This window comes from Dermacentor silvarum, chromosome 5 (genome assembly GCF_013339745.2).
Source record: "Dermacentor silvarum isolate Dsil-2018 chromosome 5, BIME_Dsil_1.4, whole genome shotgun sequence".
NCBI classification, from domain to species: Eukaryota; Metazoa; Arthropoda; class Arachnida; order Ixodida; family Ixodidae; genus Dermacentor; species Dermacentor silvarum.
Window position 1 is genome coordinate 30,235,644 of NC_051158.1, and position 20,844 is coordinate 30,256,487.

The 20,844-nt window shown below is 48.8% G+C and overlaps 1 protein-coding gene across 1 annotated transcript in view; it reads right to left on the bottom strand.

The window, feature by feature from the left end:
- Nucleotides 1-1,135: 1,135 nt before the first annotated feature.
- The window catches only part of LOC125945322 (uncharacterized), a 28,043-nt gene continuing 8,334 nt past the window's right edge, over nt 1,136-20,844 (bottom strand). The window contains exons 5-9 of the mRNA XM_049667091.1: nt 18,589-18,695; nt 14,772-14,916; nt 9,336-9,512; nt 5,628-5,759; nt 1,136-1,374 (exon numbers count right to left, since the gene is read on the bottom strand). Of these exons, the coding sequence (XP_049523048.1) occupies nt 1,165-1,374; nt 5,628-5,759; nt 9,336-9,512; nt 14,772-14,916; nt 18,589-18,695 (771 nt within the window). The 3' untranslated portion in view covers nt 1,136-1,164. The remainder of the gene's footprint in view (nt 1,375-5,627; nt 5,760-9,335; nt 9,513-14,771; nt 14,917-18,588; nt 18,696-20,844) is intronic.

Genomic DNA, 20,844 nt, shown 5'->3' on the forward strand with positions numbered 1-20,844 from the left:
TTTATTAGTGAAAAATTAATAGTCGTTTGTGGTCGGACCTCCTAGTCTGGAAGGCCATTGGCTTTTGCCGCCGTCCGGGCGAAAATTCGAACGGAATACCTGTACGTATGCGATCGCGAAAGACAGTGCCTTGCTATTTGAGGCTCGGGCTGGTTGCTTAAAGACAAAAAGCTTACTGGCTGCTACTGCTAGGTATGAACTTGGTTGCTGCTAGGTCTGAACTTAACTACGCATGTAGGAAGGTATTCTCGAGCGATCATTTTCGGAGGTACCTTCCCTTTCGCGACATTTCGCGTGACTAGCGCTGGACGCGTGGGTGCCTACGAGCGACAGCGCTCCTGGGATGTCACAAACGCAGGCAGGCTAACCTAGGTTGGCACAGTGCCAAGAACGCTGCTGCTTGCCGACGCCGAACCGTTGGAGGCTAGCCGCTCGATATCAATCGGCCAGCTTAGCTGCGTCTTGAGCTTTGCGTGGCCTAGTTCAAGCTTTCGCCTTTTTTTTTTTCACCTGGCTCAGCGCGCCGCGGAGAGAAGAGAGGCAGGGGTTGGGAAGGCAGGGAGCTGGCGAGGAGGATGGCCTCCTCCTCCTCCTCCTCCTCCTCCTCCTCTTCCGAGATGCCATGGCTACCGAGGCTACGCACCACAAATTACGGCTGGCTTAAATATCTCGCTGTTAAAACATGCCGCAGCAAATATTCGCAGCACGATGAGGCATGTGTATGGTGCAGCAAGAGTCCGGAGACAACTCCGCACGTCCTAATGTAATGCGAAAGGATTCACCCAGTGAGAACCGTAGGTAACGTACACCTTCCTGAGATGCTTGAATTTAAAGTGGACGGAAGCATCAACCGGTCAGCAGTCCAGATAAGGAAGAGGCGTTTAGAGTATTGGTGGAAAAAAAAACAGAGATGAGATTGATACAACCGGATCTGTTAGCCATAGGTAGTGGTACAAGTTAGATTTTAAAGAAAAGATTAAAGAGATGAGTGCAAAAATGCTAGATAAAAACGTGTATAGCATACCTGATTAAATCAAGTAATCCAGGTGACTATTTGTCACCACCCCGTTTCAAAGGGGATGCTATTGAATCATTACGATCGTCATCTGTGCACCGACCTTTTTTTATCTTTTATTTCAAACCTTCCCCAACGTGCGCCGCAAATCACGTGACGCGCATGCAATCATCGAACAGGTTTGCCTCGGGGTAGTCCTGATTGAGGAAGTCGCGTAGCCTCAGCAGAAAGCGGAACCGCGACCAGGTCCCGTTGAGCCAGATGGGGTTGCACATCGTGGGCCTGTGGTCGTAGTTCACGTCGTACACGGCCAAGCCGACCCCTATGCCCTTAGCTTCGAGAGTCCAGGTGTCGCAGATCTGCGCAAGATACGTCCACACGCTTCATGCAATCACGTTATCCTCGGACATCGCCTATAATGCGCTCAAAGCTGATTGCTTTATACTCATCTGGCTTTGTGCACTGTTGTTAAGCTGTCTCTCTGATAAGCAATTTTTACCCATGCGCTGCCTCCTACTTCGGTTGTGTTTGAAATGAGAAATTGTTATTATTATCATCCTGACGCCGACAACACTACTGCTTCATTTCACGGTGATTAAACCGGCTCTACGTCACAAATCATCAGCTGTCAGCGACGCCCTATGCATAAAGACCAAAGGGGCTACTTAGTTTTGACCGCTCTGCGATTCCTAACAAGCACTGAAAAATCGGCTGATGTCCTTTTAGCTCAAGTTGCACTCAGTGTTCGCGTTGGTTCCTGAAGTTTCTTCTCTGTCATTTGTTCAATAGAGATGTCTATAGCCACGCGAAGTTTTACTTACAACAGGGAGTTGTATTTAGTGTTAGCTCTCGTTCGTAATGTAATTGTTTGTGAAGCCTCTCGTAAACGATATACTAGAGGTTTCAGAAATAAACGTTACGAACCAGTGCTAACACTAAATGCAACTTTCTGTCCAACAACAACAGTTTAAACTGTCAAATCAGTCAAAGTAACTAAGTTTAAAGAAAAAAAAAACAAAACAAAAAAAACGGGAACATCTCAACTGAAATCTCGGAGGCAACAGCCGTCATTCACAGACTGTGAGCTAGGTGGGCTGCAATGCAGAGCCCAAGATAATTTGAAAATAAAGGGGAAGCGGAATGCAGCAATAATGAAACACAGAGCACTGTGGGACCACAATAAGTATGAGGTGGCGTGTGGAATCTGGAAAGGAGTAATGGTGCCAGCGCTAACATTAGCAAATGCCATTCTATGCTTAAAATCGCATATCTTATCGGGTTTGGAAGTTAACCAAAGATCAGTAGGCCGGTTGGCTTTGGCAGCCCACGGTAATACCACAAATGAGGCAGTGCAGGGTGACATGGGTTGGGCCTCTTTTGAAGTCAGAGAAGCGCAGAGCAAAATTAGTTTTGAAGAAAGGCTCAGGAACATGGATGAAAATAAATAAGCGGCTAAAGTGCACAAGTATCTCTACATGAAAAGGGTGGACACAGAATGGAGGAAGAGGTCAAGGAAGTTGGCAACCAAGTACAGGATAATCGAAACTGTAAATAGACAGCCAGGAGTCATCAGAAAGAAAGTGAGAGAAATAGAGACCGTGAATTGGATGCAAAGAATGGAAACAAAAAGGATAATGGAGATTTACAAGAGTGAGAAGAAAGAAATTCGAAGGGAAAATCTGTACGATAACACAAAGGGCAGTGCCTTGCTATTTGAGGCTCGAGCCGGTTGCCTAAGGACCAAAACATACCGGAACAAATATTCGGAACTAGATGAGGCATGTGTATGCTGCAGTAAAGATCCAGAAACCACTCACCACATCCTGATGGAATGAGACGGTATCCACCCAGCGAGAACCATAGGTAACGTGCAACTCCCAGAAGCGCTTGGGTATAAAGTGGAAGGAAACATCAACAGATCAGCCGAGATAAGCAAGAGACGATTAGAGAACTGGTGGGAAAAAAGCAGGGAAAAGATGGATACGACCTGATCTCTTAAAATCATAGGTAGCGGTACAAGGAAAATTTTTGAAGAAGAAAAAAGAATAATGAGAGGTATACAAAAATGCTAGATAAACCGCATGTACAGTATACCTGATTAAATCAAACAGGCTAGGTGACTATTTGTCACCGCCCCGTTTCAAAGGGGATGCCAATAAACCATCATCATCATCACCATATAATTACTGTATAGGCTGCCTTTGGGGAGCCTATATGAGCTTGCACAGTGACTCTAAAGCCGCGGTAAACACAGAAGCATAAAGGTCAACTCCAACAAAGTTGCGGACCGTGTAAGAAGTCTCGTTTCAGATAGCGTAGGTAAAGCGCAGCCTCCGTGCGAAACTTTACATTTAGACACGAGTGGTTGCTTCAGAAAAGGAAACCGAATAAAAGGATACCGAAACTGAGGTTTTACGTGTTCCACTTCTCGACAGCATCGGAGACCGTCTACGTAGAATGCTAAGGAGACAGCCCAGACAGCTTCGAGGTCATGTCATGGAATGCGTTTCGAACCGTCTGGAAGAAGTATGGAAGACGCTTCTGCGACGTGACGCCGCATTGCGGTGACAAGGAAAAAGTTGAGAGAAGCACACATTATTTCTGTAATTTAAGTGTTTGCGCCTGCGAAGCTATGAAACAGACAATGTGAATTACAAGGGCGTAGGATATAGCGTGTCTACGTTTTCTTGTGCGCAGACGACCTTCGCGTCGAGTTTTTCGAGTGTCCTGCTCAGCCGCCATCTTCTTTGGACAGGAAAGTAGCCTGCATCGTTTTTGACTTCGATGCCGTCTTCGCCAAGCTGTCTACTTTGACGTCTTAGTGACAAGTGGAACGAGACCACTTAGCCGTCTACTTTGCCATCTATGGCGAGTATTGGAACAAAGCCTGAATACCGAATCTGAAATTGAAAATGAATAAAACGCCGCCATCACTGCTCGCCGGAAGTGACGAATAACCGAGAACGTAGAGAACCAGCGCGCCTTCTGGCTAAGATCTCGGAGGCTAGCCTGGCCGTGGTGCACTGAACCATTCTCGGAATGGGTTCGCTGGAATTCACGTAATATTCAATGACCACCACGCGTAGTTTGGTTAGGTGCTTGTTTAAAGGAAGTTAGTAACAAAATTTGTCCATTACCAGCCCTGAAGGTTTGGCAAGATTCCGTCAACAGAGCATACTATGCCACTCATTTATAACCAATGTAGCGAAAGTGAAATTTATTAGCGTATTACCTTTGCGAAGGACGTGCAGTTGCCTGCGCCGTCTAAATCAATTAAGTTCCTGAGCTTTCACGTGCAGCGTCAACTGATGAGCAAGAGCAAGTGCGTCAGCGGTACCGTGTGCAAAAGGGAACTCAACTTCTTTACAGATGATTTATTTCTGAGAAGAGTTCGGTTTTTACTCCTCTTCACTAAGTTTTTCGACCAAATATATATTTGCGCATGTACTGTTATGGAGCCACTATGTAACGCAAAACCAGGTACAGGGGTGCCTTCATGTTCGCTAGCCACAATGATTGATCTTTGTGGAATTTCTGAAAATTCTACAAAGATCGGAAATCTTTGTATTCGGAAATTTTGACGTGCCTCGAAAACGCCACCTCAGATAACCAGCGCATAAAGTCACACGGACACACACACGCGCGCGCACGCACGCACGCACGCACGCACGCACGCACGCACGCACGCACGCACGCACGCACGCACGCACGCACGCACGCACGCACGCACGCACGCACGCACGCACGCACGCACGCACGCACGCACGCACGCACGCACGCACGCACGCACACACACACACACACACACACACACACACACACACACACACACACACACACACACACACACACACACACACACACACACACACACACACACACACACACACACACACACACACACACTCTCTCTCTCTCTCTCTCTCTCTCACGCACACGCACACACGCACACGCACACGCACACACGCACACACGCGCACACACGCGCACACGCACACACACGCACACACACACACGCACACACACAAAACGTACACGGGACTTCTTTGTCCTCGTGGGAATGTGAATTTCTGACGCTGCAGTTAGCTCAGATGAATTCGCAATTCCAACTCAGACAGTTCAGCACTTAAGAACTCAACAGCATCAATTCATCAGTCCCAACAGGTGCTATAGGGCGATTAGCCTAAGGTGTTTGAACTACTTCTAATTAGCTAAACATTAGATGTTATTTTTTTCGTGCAAGTCATTTCCGCCTTCTCTCTGTGTCCACCTTATACACTAGAACTGTGCTGTCTGCCGCGAGCTATATTTACAATTATACGGGTTAGATCGCCCGCGACTGCAGAGCTGACAAAGGCTATTTATAGTAAATCTTGCGTATGTCATTACATCCATCTCCCTGGGAAATGAAAATGAACAGTCGTTCTCAAATATTCAGATGCCGGGCGGGCTATGAATGCCGCGGGAACCAGACAGCCGAAGAACATACGGGGTGAAAGCGTGAAATAGCCCGCATACTTTTGACAAAGACTGTACATATCGTTGCCAAACTTTTCGACGACATACCGCCCATGCTACATGGGCCACTACACACCGCGTCATTTGTACTCACCTTCACACGTAAGGACACTCGGTTCTCATACGCGATGGCGAAACCGTCCTGCTGGTCGTAAGTGATCCCGGACATGAACACGCCATCGTAGTTGATGTTCCTCTTGTACCCAGAATTCGGGTTGTCGCAGATCTAGATTTAAGAAAGAAGACAAAAAATATGGGGACAAGATAAGTATAGTTACCAAGACCTGAAATGATTAAAGTTAGGCAATTGTTCCAGCCGCTCATTGCAAACATCATTACTCAACTCTATCGATGAGTCACGCGCTATTATACGTATTGCCTGCACTTGTTCTATATGACTTGGGTCGACGTGACAGTTCATTGAACGAGGGATCGATTGTGGAGTTAGTGCAGTTGATTCTAGCATCGAGTATCGCTGGCAGTTGTCAAGCGTTACGAGGGACTAACAAGAGAGGCCTTGACCTGTTGCCAAGAACTTGACAAGGTACGAGTTCCTTTCTCGAAACGTTGGTTCCAAATTAGACTCGTTGCTATGCCTATGTAAAGATATATATTGTTATGAGCATGTTGTCCTGCGGGTATAGAAAAAGATGCGGAAGTGTAGAGTGGAAGAGAGATTTGTGGAAAGCCAGTTGGGCGCCAGCGAGCTGCCAAGAAGGACCTTTCGTGCTGGGCTCAAACATCTACTGAACCTTACGTTGTGTACATTCAAGATGTATTAGCACTCTGTCGGCGGGTCGACGATAAGATGCCCGAAGCTGATAAAGTCAGCCACATTCTTAAAGGCATCACCAACAACGCGTTAATTTACTTGTACATAAGAACTGCTCGATCATCGACTACATTATAAGAGTGTGCCGACGCTTTGAAGAAGCAAACAGCCGTCGTGTCTCGGAACAAATCGTGCGGCTCCCTAATACCGCCTCCTCGTCCCGCATACACTTACCGCCCGGTCCTCGTCCTTTCACGCCCGCAATGAGCCGCCACACCACGATGTTCCTACGCAGCGACCGCCGCTCGTCGTCCCCACAGATCCGGCGTTCTCGCTCACCGATTGTCCGTCGCTCGCCATCGCCATACCCTCGCCGTCCCTCTTTGGAAAACTGACCAGTCAGTGCAGTTACACCCTTTTGACCATTCCCCGTGGGACCTCAACTGGCAGTTATTTCGTCTGTATGTGGCATCGGAAACTGGAAGAGGTTGGTCTGTTTGTTTATCTGCCTGTAGCTGGTGCACAGAGGAAAGCTTCCATCCTCTTTAGGCGCACTCGGGATCGGAGAAGCAAAATAAGATGTAGAGGGGCGTACGAGACCAGCGTCAAGCATTTTCTGCAGCTCTTCTTTCAGCCAAAGCTTCTTGTCTCTCGACATGTTGTAAGGCCCTTCCGCTGCACTATACTGTCGTATCTCGTAGCTCGAATGGGACTTGAAACGTTGACGTCGCTCTTGGATAGCCTCCGACACAAAGTAGCTCTGGGTGCATCCGAGTGACGTCTTCAGCTGCAGTGGGCTTGCGAGGGTTTTCATCCAGGACTGTGAAGGCAGGCAACCGGCGATCGTCTTGCGTTGTGACTTGGCCATCCCAGTAGAGGTTTAAACGGAGCTCTTGCATTACCGGACGGGACAAAAGCGTTTGGTACCTGACACAGCTAAGAACGAGGGCTTTTACGGAGGTGCTCTCGCCCTGACACTTAATGAGAGCACATCCGCCCATTCATTATGCACTTGTTTGTTTCTATCGTACCCGTAGACGATGACAGGATAATATGTGGCTATGTTTAGCTCTGGGATCTCGTTCTTGTTAACCAGTGTTTGAAGCTCCGCTGTCCACGAGTGCTTTAACCTCCTTTCCCTTCATTGTCCGGGAACATGTATCAGCTTGACCCGATAAGTAAGAAAATTGTTTCCCGTTGAGGTTGTGAAAGGTCACCAGGCATCTTTTGAAGCATTTTCTTTTTATTCTGTTCAGAAAAGCGTTTAACAAACGAACCAGGTTTGCCGCCAGCCTTCCAACAACTGTCGCCTCGGAACCCCGGTAATTGAGATATTTCATTGGCATTATATAGCGTCTGTCATCGCATGTTGTCACTCATGAACAAACAATTGCTTTATAATTGGCAGTAGGTCTTCTAGTGTTTGTGGTGCGCCAAGTTGAACTTGATGCTGTATCTGCTTAGGAAGTGCTAGTATGATGAAGGGCATGAGCGATGAGTCTGACAGTGCAGAATTTTCTGCATGCAATAGCCTCCAATTTTCAAAAAAAAAAATAGTTATGAACACGGCCGGAAACGTACTTGCAAGCTATTGACCTGTCCCAACTTTCGAGCCTATTTACAGAAAATGTGGTCGAAAAGCTTTTTCGCCAGTCCGCCCAAGGAGGTCCTGCCTTTTCGGTGACCTCATACCAAGTACTCGCGACACCTCAGAGAAACAACCGCATGTTCATAACCTTGTCAACATTATCCTGCCACAATTACGGTCACAGGCATATTCGCAAAATAAATCCAGGCCTATGCACTCTCTGGCAATGAGCCGTCGAAGATATCCGGTGTAGTAAGTTCCATTGGTGTCCTTACAGATTGGAGGCCTGTTTGCATTATGAGTTCCAAAAGCTGCTGTTGCCGTTGGCTGTTTTTTTTTTTCTTGCAAAAGAATCACGTCTTGCAAAATGTCTTTTGTTCTGGAAACATCTTTGTCTTTTTCGTAAGAACTTCTTCTGCCTGCGTGAGCCCATTTCCCTGTGCTTTCGCCCTGTGAGCCCCCCCCCCTCGACTGATGAGATCCTATTTTAAGCCCTGGCTAAGTCTGAACGCTGCCGCACCAATTGTATGTAAGGCTATTTTTGTGTGTTACTCTCGGAGATTTGCGCCGTCAAGATTTTACGGACGTCCCATGAAAAACAACGAAAGGCGTGGAGCGAGCTGTCACAAGACTTAGGAGCTGCAGTACTTGTAGCGCTATCTTGTGACAAAAAGTTTAACCAAATTGAACACAACCGGGCTAGGAAAAACGAAAACATTAACTCGGGCTAGATCGATCGAGCATTCCTCTAGAAGTCTATTATCATCCTTCGCACTGCGATAAATCCCCTTTGACGCGTAGAAAAGGTGCCGCCGAAGGCACCGCCGCTGCTCCTTAATTGGAACCGCCGGCGCCCAGACGGACGAGTGACGTAATCCCCCACGTGACGTTCCTCATTTGCGGCCCTCAGTGAATCGGTCGGTGTTGACATCACACGAGATGTACCATAATAAACAACAGGTATCGCCAGATCCGATATTTTCATTTCGAACGCTTTCTCGCTCAGAAAAGCTCTATTCTGGCTATACCAATAGGAATTCCTCAAAACAGAAGCCTAATCTTTTAATCTAGCTCGTCCTCATATTTTCCGTTAGTGTCTATTTAATGACAAATATGCTAGCTTGACAATTTAATTTGCAGAATTTTTACTATATTCAACAATTGCCCTAGAAAAATTCATGGCCAATAATTCACATCCTCTCACAAGAGAAAGTAGATTTATATTTATTTCTCGCAAGCGAGATCTTCAAATTAGGTGCAGTGGATGCCGCGGAAAACGACGTCTCCTTTCACACGCAATTTAGATACGAGCTCCTGAGGCTATGCTATCAATTAATGCCTACTATTTTCGGGATTGCGTTGATCGTGTTAAGGGTGGGCGTCGATTACCTATACGCCACGAGAGATGTCGCCGTAGAACGCAGAACGCAATGCATGCGTACCTCCTGAGCCGTGACACGTTGTTCGTACTGGCCTGTTCCACACTCGCTGTAGAACGGCGGTTTTCCTTGGCTGCCGCTTTTAAGCTTGTACCGGCGGGCTTGCATGGTGACGGATAGCGACATGTTGGTGCGGACGCCGTTGTCCCAAAGGCACTCCAGATCAAGCATGGCTTCGTGCTAAGCACAGAAAACACCACACAGGCTGATCAAGAAGTAATAAAGACTACAGCGAATCAATATTCAAACTTATTTCTATCACGGAGGACAAACAGTTCTTTGTAAAACAAAAGCGGGTGGGGGGATATCTTGATAAGGTTGAAGACTGGGGGTGTTGGTATAGCATGGTAGAAGTTGAATTGCGCAACATTCTGACGGGCACACAGAAGGCAAACACGCACAGCGGATCGCTGTGTGCGTTTCTCTTCGTTGTGTCTCGCTGTCAAAATGTTTTGCACTCCAACTTCTACGATCCAACTTCTAGAAAGAAACACTACACCGATTTTCGCGGGCGAGCTCTCTTCCACGCTATATGGATTTTGCGAGCGTGTTCTCGGAACTGCAGTCGGGCGTTTGTCAATGCACGAGGATCAAGCAGACGCACGAATGGTTGACGTCTTGAAAAAAAAAAAATCACATATCGAACATTTTTGCACGAATGTCAGTTTACACTGTGCACGGTTTACACTGTGCACGGTTTAAACTGTGCACACAGTGTAAGCTGAAATTTGTGCACCAGTTGTCCGATATGTGTAAGTTTTCGCACGACCGCACGCGTGCGGTGCCGCTAGCGGTGATGGGCGGCTCGAGCGTAAACGCTCCCTTTCGTCCTTATGTGCGGCGTGATTGGACGGCAGACGCGGTCCACCTAATGCTGGTCCGCGGAATTTGGTCCGTCGTGTGAATCCAGCTTTAATTGCCTGACGGTTTCGGCCGAGCAGCATTCTGAGATCTAGGCCTACCAGCAAATTTCGTTGGCTATTTTTGAAGAAGAAAAAAATGTCACAGTTTCGCCCTAAGGGTGAAGCAATGAATGCGATAGCAACACAGCAATGTCATACGAAGTAAGGTGAGCGGCTTTGGTAGCAATATGAATTGTAGTAAACATGAGCTGATTAAGTAAGCAGGTGTGCTGCGGCGTAAGTAGACCGACATGAAGAGAGACTCGATGACCACGAGAAGGCGCGTGTGAAACGGTGGTGTTGAGGAGAAGTGCTTCCCGTGGGCAGCGCGTGCGAAGGGACACACCTGTAGTGCTGCACTGCCGATCCGGGCAGCATTACATGTGTAGCGTGCGTTGGAAAATGTGGCCCGACTATTACTAACAATGAACAAGCGTGGTGTGAGCGCGCACAAACAAACTTGAATAGATCACACTGAATGACTGCAGACAACGACTGTCAAAACGCTGGCAGCAAGCGCATATATACGCCGCAGCGGCCAAGGTACGTGCGGTCTATCGCTTCAACGGAAACTGAGCGGCGAATGCACGGCGCATAAAGGTCAGAGCCGTGTGGAGATAAGCGACGGTGCGAGCGAGCGACGAGCGCGGTTGTTGGCAGAGTAGAAGTGCGCACCCCCCCCCCCGCCCTGCTCCCTCCGGCGCTGGCTTCCCGCTTCCTTGCTTGCGCGTGGAAGATTGAGTGCGTTCGCTCTCCGTGATAGCGCGCGTCCCCGCACGCTTCCGCTCGGGCATACGGCGCGCGGCGAAGATTTTATCTATAGGGAACCTCACGGCGACGGCGACGCCGACGGCAGAACTCCGGTTGAAGTGTCCATATAATTGCTATCGCAATAAAAGTCGCAGTTTCGCCCGAAAGGCGAAGCATCAATTGCGATGGAAAATTAGTAGATAGCTGTATGGAGTAAGGATAGTAGTTTTATCGGCTGCCTAAACTTGGACACATTTGCTTACCAACTGAATTAACAAGCATGGTGTTAGCGCGCACAAGCAAGCATGCATTGATGACACTCGATGACCGCAGACAACCGCTGTCAAAACGCTGGCGTGTGCAAGCGCGGCGGCAGCGGCGAGCGAAGGTTCGATGCGGTCTATCGCTTCAACGGAAACTTGGCGGTGAAATCACAGCGCATACAAAGGTAGGAGCTGTGTGCAGCCGCTTTCAAGATACGGTGCGCGCGACCGCTCGCAGCCGCGCAAAGTACACGTTCGCAGTTGACGGCAGAGCCGAAGCCGCGCCCCCTCCCTACCGCGCTGCCTTCCTACTTTCCTCCTGTCGCCCGCGAGATTGAATCGCCAGATCCCCTTGCGCCGAGTCGGTAAATGCGCAGTTGGTTGCGTAGCACAACGGCACCCCCCCCCCCCTCCCTCGCTTCCATTCCCCCACGGCCTTCCTGCGACGAAGACATCGCGTTTGCTCTCCGCCGTGCGTTCTCTCTCCGTGAAAGCGTGCGTCCCTCGCGCTTTCACTCGCATATAAAGCATACGTCGTGCGGCGACGACTTTATCACCGTTGGACTTTATACGGAACCTCACGGCGACGGCGACGACAGAAATCCGCTTGGAGTGTCCATATCGCAATAAAAAAAGACCTGCTTGCACAAAGAGTGCTTGCACAACCTGCTTGCACATGTATCTACATGGCCTCCGAGATTATTATACAATCACGGAGGATATGCTGTGAGCGATCTGCTTGAGCTGAGTGTCACGATATGATGCCACTAGCGCGACTGGTCCGGTTGTGTTACCAGTATACCGTATATTGTAATACGATACACGTACAAGCTAGAACCCTAAGACAAACAAAAAAATTCAGAGCCCTTCCACTACTGCGAAGATGGAAGCCAGCGAAGCTGTGACTATGGTGGGTCTGCTATAGTGAATATTGGTATAGTGAATTCATATACAATAATAATATTATTATTATTGACTATATTGAGCCAATAAAGAGACATACGCTCAAACATCCCGGTGTTCATCATTTATTTTGTAACCACAGTAACCATCGCGTTGTGATCACTCTGGTATACGACGAGTGGTTTAACATAACCAACAAACACATACCGAGTTCAAGAGGCAACTGATGACGTCGCTAGGGAAATGGCTATGTCAAGAAAGAATGAGACACAGCTATTGGTTGGTACGCTATTACGTGTTATCACTGACGTTTCGACACGCATCATCATGGCCTAGCGTTTGGGCAACAGCGTTCATCGCTCCGGCGCATTGTTTTTGTCTCGTAGGGTCCCACGTGTGACAAGGGCACGTTACAGGTCCACGAGCCCACAGGGTCAGTAAAACTTTCTGCTGGACGAGTTGGTTCATACTTGCAAAGGAAATGGTTATGCGCAAAAAAAAAAAAAAAAAAAAAAAAAAACACGGACACAGAAGTAGACGGGGACGAGCGCAAGAATGACGTAGGTACAACAGCGGTGATCACATGACATACTTACAACGTGCCGCGCAAGAACATCATCTCAGTTTCTTTTAAAGAAATTGAAGGTATCACTTATGCAGCCATCTCCTTTTGACGAAATGTGAAAGGCTTCCAACAGTTCACGGGCAGTAGTATCGCGGCTTTTGCCCAAAATTTTGATGCCTCGGAAATTTGGTACACACATGCAATGCCGGACGTGCGCAGGCAAATGCGGCCCACATGACAGGGGTATGTGCCATTGAGCTTGGAACCTTTCTGTAAAATCACCAGGATCGGCCCACATGACAGGGGTATGTGCCATTGAGCTTGGAACCTTTCTCCACAATCACCAGGATCGGCCCACATGACAGGGGTATGTGCCATTGAGCTTGGAACCTTTCTGCACAATCACCAGGATCGGCCCACATGACAGGCGTATGTGCCATTGAGCTTGGAACCTTTCTGCACAATCACCAGGATCGGCCCACATGACAGGAATTATGTGCCATTCAGCTTGGACCCTTTCTGTAAAATCACCAGGATCGGCACCCTTTGCTGTTTAACGCGTCATTTTGTCCGCGGACGCGATCCGCCAGAACCTAGCCATTTACAGCTTCGCTGTTAAAAAAAAAAAGAAAAGAAAGAGGCATTCCACTTAGTGAACGTGGGTGACCCGGACAGCGAAGCTGTTTAACGCACGACACAGAGGTGACACAGAGTTTAGAAGAAAGGTACGAACATACTTATTGTCCTGATTGGTGGTCATCGTTGACGATAGGTACGCACAGACATTCGCGTATCCCCTCTGCTATTAACTCTGTCCGTAACGTAAGACAATGAAGGGCTGATACCCCTTTAAGAAATGGCTCATACACCGTAAACGCGGCCTCCTCATAACGACGACAGAAGAGAATTGAAATTCTACGCTGGAATGATGAGCGGCAACGGAGCCAGCTGGGGAACAAGACGACGAACCCTTGAGCTGTGGCACGAGCGCGTTTGCGGAATTGCGCCGACGGGCGCCAACGAGCCAGCTGCGAAAGAAGACGACGACGCTCGAGCCATTGCTGCTGCTGATAGTTTTTTCCACGCGGACGCCATGGCCTACCCATAGACAGCTTCACTGTCAAAAAAAAAAAATACTGAAGATCCCACGCACTGTGGGAATCAACGTTATGCGAAGAATTTTGCAAGTACCTGGCCATCCAGCTTGGTTTGGGGTTCTGCAAAGCGATACCAGGTGGAGCTTCATTTTTGTGCAAAATTATTAGTTTTATGTGCGTGGGTCTACAACAGTGCGACTAAGCAACACGACAACGACCAAGTTGAAGACAATCGTATGGCGGCCAAGGGATGATTGCTACGCCAGCCGTTCGACCCGAGCTTACGGCAAGCTGACTGTTGGGTTCTACAAAAGCAGTGGACGAGTCGTAACCGAGAGAAACACGGATTGTGACGTCATCGGCGACACCGCTTTCTACAATCCTAAGTACCTAAGGTTATGTCACGCGGTGTATGTTAAAATGGCATTTGGTACTCCGGCGAAGCAATATGTTACAGCATAATTAACTTGAGCGATCATAAAGTTGGCATACCACGTAGCACAATTTCTACCCAGCGTGCTAAGAGGAAAGCACTGAGGGAAGAGGGCCGATCCCGGAGATAGTGGCGTCTAAACACAGCGCTTCAGAGCGCGAGCCGTCGCAAGGAAAGATGACGAGTAAGTGGCACGGGGCGCATGCGCAGAGCGTTTCATCAGCTGACCGGCTTTGGAACGAGAGTAGAGCGCGTGCGATTGTGGCCTAATGGTTCGGGCACCGGGCTGCTGTGCTCGACGATTCAACCGTCGGTCACATATTATCTTGCTTTTACTAAAACCAGTCAAGGCAGGAATCGAACTAGCTATATGCCTACCTACTTGCCGCAGAGTGGCAAGAATGAGGCAACGAATGCCTCGCAATAAAAGGGTCCCGCAGCGCGCTTCGACTCACAGGCTGTTTTCACTGTGAAGCTAAGGAGTAGCGAAAACAGCGCGTGCCTTGCTGCTTGATGCGCGGCTTACCATGCTGTGGCCGTAGACGACGCCGGGTATCTCAGTGCGTGGCTCGACCAAGTTCACGGGTGGCATGATGACGCAATCAGACCTGGTATTATCGTTGTAGGACAAGTGCCCCAAGACAACAATACCAGTTGGAGTGAAGATCGTCCTGCGATGAAGCAGAGGGGAGAGGGGGGGGATGAATTCGCTATTCGAATTGTGCAGCTATAATAGCCAACCTATATGTGGTATTGCATGCCGTCAGTGGACTGCTCGTAAACTGCAGCGCCTCCTTGTAAATTTTTTCCTGTAGGTCATGTCAAGTTAATACTGTAAAAGTGTTTATTAGAACTCAGAGCAGCGCATCGGCGACAGTCGAACGAGGACCCAGCTTCCGAGCATGAGCGCCGTTGCCGAGCAAGAGCGCACTGGACCCACAAGCGTCTGGCTACACCATCTATAGAGTCGGACCCACTTGCGTCTCTCTTCTCTACAATTACCCCGAGAGTGATAAGGGAGCCGTCCGGCGACCTAACAGCTCGTCAGGAATACCGGATCGTAGTATGTCTTGAGGCGGTCGACATGGACAATGTCTCGTTTACGACGGCGCAGGTCCGAAGAGGGTTCAATTACATAGTTCACGGGAGATGCGCGTTCGACGATGCGTTAAGGGCCTTCATACTTCGGAAGTGTAGTGAAGAAGAGGGACGATGCAGTGGGGCATCCTTACCAGCGCTGTCTAGTGGGGCAGTCTCGCCAGCGCATCGCTCGGACTACGCCGCTCGCGCTCGCGGTTCCCTGAACTGATCGGACGGTCAGCCTTACGCTTGCGTGCAATAAACGCCTTTACAAGTGGTGGAGGTGCGGGGTAGACCAGAGCACACGACGGAGGGTGCAGGAGGCGTTTGCTGGGTCGTGGGCGGAGATGCGTCCTGAGACATGGTTGAAGAGAGGGTACGGGATCGAAGCTCCAGGATGCGTTCGAGCGTATACCACTCTCCATCCGTCTTGTACGTTGGGCACTTCGCCTGCAAGACTACGACATCCGCGTACTCTACCGCAGCGGACGACACCACTCGGACGCCGATGCCCTCTCGCGCTCTCCCTTCGCTGACAACAATATATCTCGGTTGACTGTGTCTTCCATCCACTTTCGCACCATCGCTTCTGAGCAGCGCAAGGACCCCTGGATTGCGTCGCTTGTAGGCTGGCTCTCTGATCCATCGACCAGGTCAACAACCCGCGCGTTGCGCCATCAAGCTGACCATTTCGCCATTCGCGACGACCTGCTTTACCGGTGCAATTACAGCTCCGACGGCCGCCGGTGGTTGTTAGTAGTGCCTCGCAGCCTGCGTTCCGATATTTGCGCAGCTGTCCACGCCGATCCCCAGTGTGCCCACTCTGGCGTTTTCAAGACTTACCAGCGCCTTCAACAGCGGTACTACTGGCGAGGGATGTAAAGCTACGTCCAAAAGTTCGTACGCTCTTGTCCAGATTGCCAGCGCCGAAAGTCTTCACCCCGCCTCTCGCCAGCTGGGCTGCAACCTTTACCTTGCCCCACCCGGCCCTTTGGTCGCGTCGGTATAGATTTGTATGGGCCCCTTCCCATGACATCGGCTGGAAACCGCTGGGCTATTGTGGCAGTTGACCACCATACGCGATACGCTGAAACTGCGGCGCTTCCGGCAGCTACTGCGCGCGACGTTGCCTCCTTCCTGCTTCGTCGGTTCATTCTGCGTCATGGGCCACCCCAGGAGCTGCTCAGTGACCGCGGACGTGTCTTCCTCTCGGAAGTAGTTGAAGCTGTTCTCAAAGTGTGCCACGTTGTTCATCGCACAACAACGGCATACCATCCTCAAACCAATGGACTCACGGAACGATTCAACCGTACGCTCGGCGACATGCTCTCAATGTACGTCTCCTCCGACCACACGAACTGGGACGCCATTCTGCCCTTGGTCACCTACGCGTACAATACCGCTACGCAGAGCACTACTGGTTTTTCGCTATATTTCTTATTGTACGGCCGGCACCCATCGCACACCATCGACACAATGCTACCATACCGGCCCGACGCATCTGAATGTGCGCCCATTTCTGATACGGTGAGACATGCCGAAGAGTGCCGCGACCTCGCCCGCGCCTTCACCTCCAATGACCAAGAGCGCCAGAAGAACACTCGCGGTGACACCACCTCTGCGCCCACCTTTCTTCCTGGAGTGCTTGTGTTGCTTTCAGTTCCTTCCGCTGCATCTGGTCTGTCTTCCAAGTTAATGCCCAAGTATGAAGGTCCCTACCGCATCGTCGAGCGTGCATCACCCGTCAACTATGTGATTGAGCCCGTTGAACCATCTTCGGACTTGCGCCGTCGCGGACGCGATATTGTAAACGTTGAGCGCCTCAAGCCGTTTTATGATCCCCTAATAGTGACAAACTGTTAGGTCGCCGGACGGCTCCCTTTTTCGTTCCCGGGGTAATTGTAGTGAAGAGGGACGACTGCAGTGGGGCATCCTTACCAGCGCTGTCTAGTGGATCAGTCTCTCCAGCGCATCGCTCGGACTACACCGCTCGCGCTCGCGGTTCCCTGAACTGATCGGACGGTCAGCCTTACGCTTGCGTGCAATAAACGCCTTTACAGAAGTATTTTCGATGAGAGGCCAGGGGCGGTGAACGGGACAGAGAGCCACACAAGCGCGCCATGAAGCAAGGTGACCGCGGAAGTGGAGTCCCTGCGAGTGCTCTTCTGGCGCTCTTGGTCGTTGGAAGTATAGCCACGTGCGAGATTGCGGCATTCTTCAGCATGCCTTGCCGTTCCCGAGCAAGAGCACTGGACCCACTGACGTTGGTGCCCAATAGAGCCAGACCCACTAGCGTCTCTCTTCGCTACAGTACGATGTATAACGGAAGAAGCTAACAACATTATATTCTATGGTCCGTTGCGGTTTATAAATTTCTTAGCTGGATTATAGCATGAACTTCGTAGGCATATTAGTCAAAAAAGAAAACTACAGGCTACAGGCTGCTTACGGGCAGGATACTAATTAGCCTTCTACATAAATCTGCCTAGAGATATTCAATAGAACCGTAGATTACTACATCTCTGATGTTTCTCTAAAATGTCCAAACAACTTGTAAGGACTACACACGTTAAACAAGGCATACCTTTAGAAGAAAGAGGGCTTGTTGTCAATACATTTCCTAGTTTATGCTTCGAAAATATAGCTTAAGAAGTTACGCTCACTTTTTCTTTAGGACAGTGACACACCACCACACAAAACAACACACACGCACTCGCGCGCACGCACGCACACACACGGAAACGTACAGAATGCACGCGGAAAACACTGTTGCATTGTATGGAGACATGCATCAAGCGGTGTTGGATAAATATGTAAGCGACCTGGTTTCTTCGCCGTTATCTTCGAGCGGTTTCTTCGACTTCCAAAGAATTCCGAACCACATTTGGTTGTGTTTTGCTTATGTTTCCCGAATTTCTTTTTGTATGGTCTGTATGGTCTAAAAAACAACACAACAAAAAAGAACACCCCGTATATGTAAAACTTATCCTTTCCTATAACTTCTTCTAAATGAGTTGCACGTAAACTTGCATCAACTGCGACCAACGATACGTTCGTCTAAATTTATGGCACATCAGGCATGAGAAGCCATATAACTCGTATGTTCGCATACTAGGCCGGAGTTCTGCAGTCTCAAAGTGCGTCTCCACTTTCGCAGCATCTTTGTTGAGCTCGATAAGAACCCAAGTACAGCGAGTGGCGACATTCAAGGGTTCGATCGCTGTCATGCACATTCGCATAAGATGCTATAACTTGAGCCTTACTTGATATACTCCGCAACTGCCTCGCAGACCGAGTCTGACCTCATGTAGATTCCCAAGAATGTGCGGGGCCGCTGGTAATTTTTTGTCAGTGCGTGTTCTTGCATTTCCTGATGTGAAACAAAGCAAAAAAAAAAAAAAATCACTCGCCTTTACACTGCTGTGAAGGTGGATTTCCAGCGAAACAGTTTAGCACAAGACATAGAGGTGACACAAAAACCAGATCAGAAGTATGAGCAAAATTTTATTTCTCTTGAGCGGTGACGGCGGTGATCGCGAAGAAAGACACACGCACACACACTTTTTGTTGATCGGTGGTCTTGATCGGCGGCATGCATTCGCGTGAAAGACTATTGCCACTTTAGGGAGCCGGAGTAAACTAGACGTGCGCGACGGGACCGCCAAGCCGGATTAGCGGAAGGAAATAGGCACGCAGACGCTTGGAACGACGAGAACGTTTAGCACATCTGCGCAAGACCCCCGGTAGGCATTTATCGAGCATATCATCATGCGAGATGAAGTCTCGAAGAATTTTCATGTAGAAACGCGCGTGTCAAAGAAATATCTATGAACTTATGAAACACTAATGAACGTCCATAGGAACTCAAACTGTAATCTAAGCCAATACTGAAAAGAGAGATGGAACTTCTTGTTTGGGGGATTTTTCTCCAAAATATGTTTCAAGTTTGGCGCTGTTCACATGCTTTCTTTACGGAAATTCGCGAATTTACAATACAGCCATCGCTATTTCAGTACTATTTTACACTTTGTGAGCATTATATACATGGCCTGCACTCAACAATCGTTTTTTATTTTCATATCCATATGTCCCTGCGTCTGTAATATGCTAAATGCCCGTTGTCTCGTCGTCTGTTAAACGGAAATATCTTCTATGGCCCTGCAGTCATATGACAAGGCCTAGTCAGACACTTTATTTTTTTTCTTCTGTCCACCTACGAGTGCAATTTGTCGCACACGTGTATAAATTTGTATTAAAACTTTTTTAAGCTGCTGAAATTTTCACAGAGGTTACTCAAATCGGTAGAAGCCTACACGAGGGCCGTTAGAAGCTCAGAGAAGAGATTGTCCGCTGGCCGAAGTGGCGCTGAAGTCTTATGCCAGAAACACTGTTTCCCTTCGTTTGTTCCAAAATGATAGATTTTTTACTGATGTGGAGATCAAAATTTTCTTTTCCTGAATTTCGCACCGAAGCCTCAGCGCCGGTACATCAGTGACGTCACTGATTTCAACGTATTTTCTCGTATGTTGGTCGTTTCGGCGCCTAAAGAGGTCGCAGCTATAGCTAGCTTGTGCTGTAGCCATCGTCTACTGACAACCGACTATGTAGAGCCGAGCGTGCGTTGTCAAAGTTCCCAACGTCGTCACGGTGTGGCCTCAGAGATCGGGCGCTGCGCGCTGTTCCACGGGGGCCGTATTCCCGGCCATTCCGTGCGGAAACTACACGGTGGCGTCGCCACTAGTATTTCGATTGCTCGTCTTTTTCTTCTTGTTCTTTTCGTTTGCTTGCGATGCCAGCGAAACGTAAGACCGTGTGGCCGTTTCGGTTTTTCAGGATGCCAACTTACTAGCGAAGCCTGATTTTATGCGCGTGTTTATTTTTCCTGTAGCACAGGTGACGCTACCACGTGTCACGCGCGACTATTTAGAAGCCAAATGTGAATAGCGTGGATCGAAGATGCATTTGCCTTCGTCTTGGCTCCTTTATGTTTCCGCCGGTATTTTGTGCTGTTCTTTCATTTGTTAGTATTTTCTGTTATGTATGGCTGGTTTTGTCATGGTCTACTTAAGTACTGGCAAGTATGTATGTACTTTGTGTGTCTCTTTTTTTGAACTTACATTATGTTTGTGGGAAAAACTGCGTGAACGAACGCGTTTCCTGTGGGGCTCGCATTCTTGTATATAGCCTCTGGCTACACGTCTGACTAGCGGTGCATATTTCATATATTCCACTGAGTAATGTGCAGTCAAAAGCTTTATGACATTAAACACGGGAGCGCGTGCCTCTCCGTACAAGAAGTGCAGTCTAGTGAGGGGCTGGCGCGCTCTCGTAGCTTGTATACAAACTACGAGGGCGCGCCAGCCTCTCGCTAGAGCGCTCTGCTTGTACGATGCAGCACGCACTCCCGCGTTTGCCGTCGTAAAGCTTTTGACTGCATAATCTAAAGTAAGAAAGAAAAGGTCAAAGGAAGATAAAAGGAAAGAAAGAAAGACTGAAAAGGCGACAAAAGAAAAAAAAAT